Source organism: Gallinula chloropus (assembly GCF_964237585.1).
Source record: "Gallinula chloropus genome assembly, chromosome: 1".
Lineage (NCBI taxonomy): Eukaryota > Metazoa > Chordata > Aves > Gruiformes > Rallidae > Gallinula > Gallinula chloropus.
Window position 1 is genome coordinate 85,411,280 of NC_140085.1, and position 8,132 is coordinate 85,419,411.

The 8,132-nt window shown below is 54.4% G+C and overlaps 1 protein-coding gene across 1 annotated transcript; it reads left to right on the forward strand.

Annotated features, from left to right (window-relative positions):
* Positions 1 to 428: 428 nt before the first annotated feature.
* NOP2 (NOP2 nucleolar protein) lies at positions 429 to 5,861 on the forward strand (the record flags this gene model as incomplete). Its single annotated transcript, XM_084264949.1, has 16 exons — positions 429 to 534; positions 611 to 656; positions 758 to 840; positions 1,398 to 1,663; positions 1,949 to 1,992; positions 2,173 to 2,339; positions 3,095 to 3,294; positions 3,384 to 3,473; positions 3,553 to 3,640; positions 3,738 to 3,878; positions 4,068 to 4,207; positions 4,421 to 4,510; positions 4,786 to 4,908; positions 4,994 to 5,091; positions 5,189 to 5,319; positions 5,422 to 5,861. The coding sequence occupies 16 exons, from the start codon at positions 429 to 431 to the stop codon at positions 5,673 to 5,675; spliced, it is 2,067 nt and encodes a 688-aa protein (XP_084121075.1). The 3' UTR covers positions 5,676 to 5,861.
* Between the last annotated feature and the right edge of the window lie 2,271 nt (positions 5,862 to 8,132).

The window sequence follows — 8,132 nt, forward strand, 5'->3', positions numbered from 1 at the left end:
TGTCTCGGAGCAGCCCTTGGACTGACCCCAGCCTGGGCCTCTGCCCCTCCCCAGGCTGCGGGGACGCTGTGTGGTGCCTGCAGCAGCCGGGCGAGGGCAGCTGGGGCTGCCGCAGCGGGGAGCCGGGCGCCCGGCCGGCGCTTGGGGCACACAACCCTCAGCTTCCCCCCCCCGCCATCCCCCCCAGGCCGGTTCCGCCGCCGTGCTGCCTCTCGGCTGCCGGAAGCGCCGCCCCGCGCCCCCGTGACGCAATGGGTCGGGCGTCTGACGTAGCCAACCGAGCCACTCGGCGGCCGGCAGCGGCGGCGCTAGCCAATGGGCGGAAGAGGGGGCGGGGACGGAGCCAGGCGCATGCGCCGGCGCGGAGCGGCGGGGCGGCTTGCACGTGTGGCGGCGGGCCCGGTGCCGCCGGAGGCTGCTGCGGCGCCATGGGGCGGAAGCTGGACCCCAGCAGGAAGGAGAAGCGCGGCCCCGGGCGCAAAGCCCGCAAGCAGCGGGGGGCCGAGGTGGAGCTGGCCCGCTTCCTGCCGCCGGGTAAGTAAGCGCGGCCCGCGGCGCCCGCTGCCGCCGGAGCGGGCGGGCTGACCCAGGGCCGCGTGTCTTTCCTCAGAGCCGCAGACCGGCAGGAAGAAGCTCTCCAGCCACGGGCGGAAGAGGTGAGCGCGGCGGGACGGCGGCGGGGGGGCTGCGGGGGGGGGGGGGGGGCGGGCGGGACGGGGCTGACCGCCGCTGGCCGCCGCTTTCCCTCCTGCTCTAGGGCTGCGAAGAGGCGACTGGGAGCGGGCAGTGCCGCGGCGGGGAAGAGGCCGCTCAGAGGAGGAGTGGAGCGGGAGCCGGCAGGTGAGTGCCGGGCTGGGGCCGGGGGCGGGCACCGTCCTGCCCGGCTCTCCCCCCGGCCACCCCCCGGCTCCGGCATCTTTTACGACGTGGGGCGGGTTTCGCTGTTCTTAAACGAAGTTCTGATTCGCGGTCCCCGTGGGGCCGGTGACGGGTCTGGTCTCTGCCGCGCGTTAGAGCCTCCGCCGGGGTGCCCTGCCGGGTTGGGTACCCGAGGCCTTGACGTGCCGCATCATCTCCCACCTCGCCTCGGGCTTTATTGGTCACGGTCGGGAGAAGGAGGGACAGGCAAAGGTTTAGGAAGGAGCCTGCCGTGAGGTGTCAGAGCAGGCTCCGTGAGAATTTGGTGGCTGTGCTTTGGTTTGGTAACCCTCGCCGAATGCCTGTAGCGTTTCATCAGGCGAGAGGTGAGAACGGGCCCTTCTCCGTGATCGATAAGCCTGCTGTGGAGAGCCAGCGGTCCCTTCTCTTGGGTGGCCAGCACAGGATGAAAGCCTCTCTTGTATAACAGCTGGTTTTGAGAACAACGCCTAACTTCTGACCGTGGCTTCTGCCTGCAGTTACAGAGCAGACATCCCCACAGAAGGAGGAGCGTGTCGTGAAGGCAGCAGGACAAGGCCCTCGCCGCCAGCCCGGCTTCAGTGATGGCAATTCAAAATGGCTGACTCCAGCCAATGCCAAGAAAGTCCCATCTAAAGGAAACAGCCTGGAGTTGTCCAGCGATGGTGAGGTGGAAGAGGAGAGATGGGAAATGGAGGAGGATGAGGATGGGAGCAGCGAGGAGATGGTGGATGACTATGGTGCCTCATCATCAGAGGAAGAAGAGGTAGAAGCTTTTTGCCTTTAATTATGGAAGAAATATTTGACTTTGCTGGATGAAAAGACCCGTAAGACCTGGGGAAAAAGGGTGACTTTGCCGGGCGGTGTATGGCACAGTGGCAGAGAGCTTTCCCCTTCTTACCCCCATAAGAATGACTTGAAGTTTAGCAACTGATCCCAGCATAACTTTCAGTGCTTTTGTTTGTTGTCTGTGTTAGCTAGATCTCGCAGGTGGTTGGGAGTTGAGGGGACATGTGGGGATATTGCTTGATAATCTTTTCTCTGTGTTTAGTTGCTGCCTATTGAAAAAGCCGCCCTGAAGCAGAAGCCTGACAGGTGAGGATCTGAGAACATTACCAGTCTGCAGAGTCTTTCCTGGTTAGATGAGGAGCATGTGCTGCCCATTCTTCTGTCCTCTCTGCCATCTTTGACAACTACCTCTCTAGTAGTTGTGAAGGGCTCGGCCTGTGTAATGCTGCTGTTGTGTAAAGCACGTGTGCTGTTCTTTATGTTTAGGGAAGATCTTAGTGAAGATGACAGTGAAGAAGAGGAGGAGATGGAAGATGAGGCAAATAGACAAAAAAAGGGCCAGAAAGAGGAAGAAGAGAGCCCAGATCTGCAGATCAACCTGGATATAGATGAACAATTTAAGATGCCAACTAATGAACAGATTGAGAAAGAGGATATCCTTTTTATCTGTAAGCCTGGTGCTTGCAGAAGCACAGGGCCTGGATACAGCTGAAGAGCTTCATTTGGACTTCATCACGCCTGTTGCTTAGCTGGAGCGTTTTGTGTATGACAAGGTATTTTTAGATGAGCTGCCCTAATAAATAGCGACACAGTGCTGCTGTGCAGCACAGTTCAGGAATCTGGTACACCCTCTATGAAGCTCAGCACCTGTCCCAATTTTCTTTCTAGTTCTGAATGCACATGGGCATCTTAACATGTAGCTCCTTCCACCATGCCCTGATTTTCCTGGTGAGGTGTTTGTTCAACTCGTTCCTAGAGACTGATGGCAGCGATTACAACATAAAAAGCACTTGTTCTCAGGCTTTGGTGATTTTAATTTCCTGTCCCCCAGTACAATTTAATCCTGCCTCTTTCCATTCTTCTCTGTCCAACTAAAGTTGCCTGTGGACAACTTCTAGTTTCTTTTCTGATACAGGTACTGGAAGACTTCTTTTTGGTTTTTTTGTTGTCTTTTTCCTGTTTTCTTTTTCTGCTTATCTAAAGTAAATTAGCAAACTCTCTGAAATATTTCGCAGCTCCTGCCTTGTGAGCTTTTCCATCCTTTGAATCCCGCTCTCTCCTGAGCAAGGCCTTCGTGGGGAGGTGGGGGTGGCTGTTGTGATGCAAGAGTGCTGCACCACCAGTTGTGCTTGTAAAGAGCCCGTGTCCCGTTTCTTGGCTGTTTATGATTCCTTAATGGCCTTCTTACCTGCGGAGCCACCTGACCTGCACACCATTCACCAGCGCATCAAGGGCAACATGGAGGTGCTGCAGGACTTCGGGGCGAAGCGGGAGGAAGGGCACACGCGGCAGGAATACCTCGCCTTGCTGCGCCGGGACATGGCCGCCTACTATTCCTACAGTGACTTCTTGCTCAGGAAGTTCATGGACATCTTCCCACTCCCTGAGGTAGGATCCTGCCCGTATCTCTCTTGACTGATAAGGACTTGGCTGCCTCCCAGGGCTTCATTTTTCCTCCCTGTTCTCCGTCCATCCAGCTGATAAACTTCCTGGAAGCCAATGAGGTTCCCCGCCCCGTGACCATTCGCACCAACACACTCAAGACGCGCCGAAGGGACCTGGCACAGGTGAGCAGGAGCTTGGGGTTGTGTCCTGCGCTGCCTGTCACACGGGCCGGTGTCTGAGTGCTGTCTTCTCGTCTTGCAGGCTCTGATCAACCGTGGAGTGAATCTCGACCCCTTGGGGAAGTGGTCAAAAACAGGACTTGTTATTTATGACTCCTCTGTGCCTATTGGTGAGATCACCCTTCCTGTCCTAGGGCTGAGCTGGCGCCTGTCTTGGCTCCATTCCTTTCACGTGCTGTTGTCTTTTATTTTGCCTCCCCTGTCCAGGTGCCACCCCTGAGTACCTGGCTGGACACTACATGCTGCAAGGAGCCTCTAGTCTCCTTCCTGTCATGGCTCTGGCTCCGCAGGAGAATGAACGTATCCTGGATATGTGCTGTGCCCCAGGAGGCAAGACCAGCTACATAGGTACCACCCTGGAGCCTTGGTTGGGAGGCTGGGGAGGGATGCTCTGTGAAGCAATAAGGGTCTGCTGCCTTATACAGAAAGGGGGAACAGAGTGGATCTGAGCTCAGGGAAAGGAGGGAGGCAGCTGTCCCTGTGGGCAAAAGTACGGGAGGTTTTCATCCCCTTGCACATGTGTTTGTCCTCCTGCAGCTCAGCTTATGAAGAACACGGGTATGATCTTGGCCAATGATAGTAACGCCGAGCGACTACACAGCGTGGTAGGAAACTTGCATCGGCTGGGAGTCACCAACGCTGTAGTGAGTAACTGCGATGGACGCCAGTTCCCCAAGGTATGTTCCTGCCTCCTTGAGGTGTTCCCGGCTGCTGCACTGTCTCTGCAGTAAAGTTCTGTGTTCTCTGAAGCCACTTGTTACTCGGTGTGGGGATGGGGAGGTTGGCTGGGAGGAATGAGATTTCTGCTTTCCCAGTCTTCTGGTTCCCCTTCTAGTCTCAGTCTTGTCCTGAGTCCCCACCTGTAAGTCCAAACATCCATCTGCCTGTAGGTGCTTGGAGGGTTTGACCGCGTCTTGCTTGATGCTCCGTGTAGTGGAACAGGCGTCATTTCCAAGGATCCTGCTGTCAAAACCAACAAGGTGAGTGACCAGTGGAGACAAAGGGAATGAGCTGTGAGAGGAGGTGCTTTAGGGCAGCTTCATTCTTGAGAGATGTCTGCAACAGGGACACTGTTTTCTTCTCCTTTTGTCTATTCTGCTTGTACAAGAGCTAGGTTTTTTGACTTTAGTTCTACAGCAGACTCCAAAACCCTGTATATTTAATGTACTTTGCTCTCCCGTCATCCCTCCATCCACAGTAGAGCCCTGGGGTTGCTTCCTTATGCCTCTGGCATCCTAACCTCTTTTTCTTTCAGGACGAGAAAGACATCCTGCGCTGTGCTCACCTGCAGAAGGAGTTGATCCTCAGCGCTATAGATTCCGTCAACGCTGCCTCAGAGACAGGGGGCTATATTGTCTACTGCACTTGTTCCGTCACGGTAGGTGGTCTTAGTGCTCTGCTGTGGCCGTGCCTTGCTCGGACGGACCGGTGAGCCTTGGGTCCTGACGCTTCGTCTCCGGCAGGTGGAGGAGAACGAGTGGGTTGTGGATTACGCCCTGAAGAAGCGCAACGTTCGTTTGGTGGCCACAGGCCTGGACTTTGGCAAGGAAGGCTTCACCAGGTGCGTGCCAGGGGACGGGCTGTACAGGCGGCTGTTCCTTGGCGGCCAGGTTTGAGCAGAGGCATTCCGTAACTTCTCAACCCGCTTCTTCCTCCAGGTTCAAAGACCGTCGCTTCCACCCCTCCCTCAAGTCCACGCGGCGTTTCTACCCCCACACGCACAACATGGATGGGTTCTTCATCGCCAAGTTCAAAAAGTTCTCTAATGCCATCCCCCAGGCACAGAAAGGTGACCTAGTACTGCAGCCCTGCCGAGCTGCCGGGGTCTGTTCTCACAGGCCTGTGGAAGCTGCGTGCGTTCTTCCTACAGCACCTTTCTCTCTTGTTTCAGATGAAGAACCTGCTGTGGAAGCAGCGAGTCTGCCTGCTGTTCCCGATACTGTCGTGGAGCCTCAGCCCAAAAAGAAGAAACTTGAGGGATCAAAAGTTGATGGAGAGCAGAAGCGTGCACAGCCTGCTTTGAAGAAGAGACGCTCATTGCAGGCTCAAAAACGGCCCTTGAAGACTGGACGGCCTTCTACCAAAACGATGCGTCCTCAAGGCCCTACTGGGAAGAAGAAACGAATGAAACTAAATGGACAGTGAGAGGAAGTGCTTTTTCAGGTGGTGGTTCCCTCCTTGGAGAGCAGAGGCCAGGGATTGCTGCAGTCACATGTGTACCACCTTGTCTTTCCTGCTCTCTGCAGTGCCGAGTGCCTGGGACAGCTATAGCCCCATTTGCTCTGCTCCCTCCTCTGAATCCAGGACTGATGTACTGACCCATTAAAAATTCTGTACTCTTTTCAAGTCTTGCCCTTTTCCCTTGAACATGGAATCAGAATTCTGCTGTGTCTCCTTACTCCTCTGCACCAGAAACACCTTCCACTCCCATCTGATGCTCAGGCATTCCTCGTGTCTGTGTTTATGCTCTGCAGCAGGAGTATGTGTGAAGCAGCAATGGGAGCTGCGGTCCTGATGGTCCTGGCAAAGTGTGTAGTGCATGGTGCCTGGTCACAGCGTGCTTGTCAGGGCAGGGCTCCTGTGCTGCTCCCCATTCATGCTGTGTGCTGGTCCAGTGCACTTTTGGGACTTCTCATTTCACCCTTGTGCTGGTGTCCAGCAGTTGTGGAGATCAGCAATGGGCAGCACACAATTCTGTATGAATTTTAGCTGAGCCATTTATTGAGCAAAATCACATGGATTATATACATTTGTTACTACAAATGTGGCAAACTGAAAATAGCTAAGGGGTTACACACACTGTTCACACCAAACTGGTTAGTAATTATAATGAGTTCTGATAAGCATATCTTACAGCTAATCATCGTTAGTTTACCTTTGATGTCTAAAAGCATCCGCACACCTGCTGTTATGACCATTTATTGTGGCCGGTTCTTGACATGTTCACTTATTCCCAAATACCTTCCCACAACTCCTTGGTTTAGGGCAGTTTGTACCCCTGTCTTCAAGGCCGCCGTGTTTTGAGAACGCAATTATTCTCTCAGCATGAGCACTTTCCCTGACTCACAGGAACGCGAGGCTATTGTCAGGGCCTATGCCTTCTGTGAGGAGAGTAAGGCAGGCCTGCTGCCTTCCCTGACAAGCAGTCTCTTGGTTCTTGGCCTCCCAGACTGCAGCAGGAATTGCTGCTGGTCCTGGAGCTGTACAATCATGTTGGTTCTTTTCGTTCACCAAGAGGTGGTTGCTTCTCCTGGAGCTGTAACCGGCAGTGGTCGGAGCCATGTCTGTATAAATATGAGCCTGGGTCTCTCCCTTTCCAGACTCCTGGGTGGGAGGTGGTACTCTCTTACCTGGTTCTGCTCTCCGCTGAATAAATCCTTCTCTAGGGACAGTAAGATTTCTACCAGGAGTGTCTGTCAAGTCTAGTTTGTGTTACACCACAGCGTGTGTGGTGTTGGGTGTGTAACAGACCTGGTGTGTAACTCTTGTCCTCCTGGCTCAGCTTGCTTGGGGCTTTGCCATGATTTTTCTCATCAAGTGTTGGGTTCATGGGAGACTGCGATTCCAGCACTTGCTGTTTGCAGCAGACCAGGATCTGTCCTGGTTTGGTACCTGCGAGGCTGCTCTTTCCTGTGTTACCAGGCGCAGTGTGAACTCCAGGAGCTCCTACAGCCGCACGTGACAGGCACAGCTGGCTGCAGAGGGGTTGGCAGGAGCCAGAGCAAAGTGCTGTGGCCGGTGCCCAGGAAAAACACAACTGTTCCTTGCAAAGCGTGGACGGCAGAACTGGTCTAAGCCCAGTCGCTGGCCCATCAAACTCTGAGCGTGCTCATGGCTCGTGTGCACACGTTTCCATAGATTGCTGGTAGCTGGGCCTCAGCTCTGCCCAGTGTCCAGCACTCAGGCCTCTTACCCTGGGTGTGGTTTGCTAGCAAGTCACGAGCGTGCACGCGTGGGGAGGAAAGGGCTCGGATTAGTTTAATACAAGACTAGGACAGATGGTGGTTAAGCAAGTGCAGGGCTCAGCCAGACGAGCATGCTGACCAGCAGCCAGTCTATGTGTGGATTTATTCCTCCTCTCCCTTTTCCCGTGCTCACTTCTCCCTGATGCCTTCTTTCCCCACCTTAGATCCTCCCCCCCCTAAGCATCCCACAGTAAGTTTTGCTCTCATGATCTTCCTTAAAACATGCATGGTAAGCTTTACACAGTCCCATGCTTCCCCTCAGACATCCCATAATAAATGTGTTCTTTCCCATAAAGCCCCCAATAGCAGTTGTGAAGCTCCTGGCTGCAGCTCTTTAAGGTTCCCCTTGGATGGGTCTTGCAATGATTCAATCCGTCAGTGTCTCGGACCCTCGTTGCAGCCTCTGTTATCTACAGCACTTTAAGGCTAACAAATCTGTGAATTTAATTGATTATAACTCAAATTTGGGAGGTTTTGGACGTTGCCTTTTTGTGTTGAGTAGCTGTTAATCAGATACCCTTATACTTGAAAGTTACTTCCCATCCCTCCCATCTCCCCTCACACACCCCCCACCCTCCCTGCTGCTTCCATGCTTCCCAGTGAATTAGGGCAAGGAGGAGCCTCTGAATGCATCTGT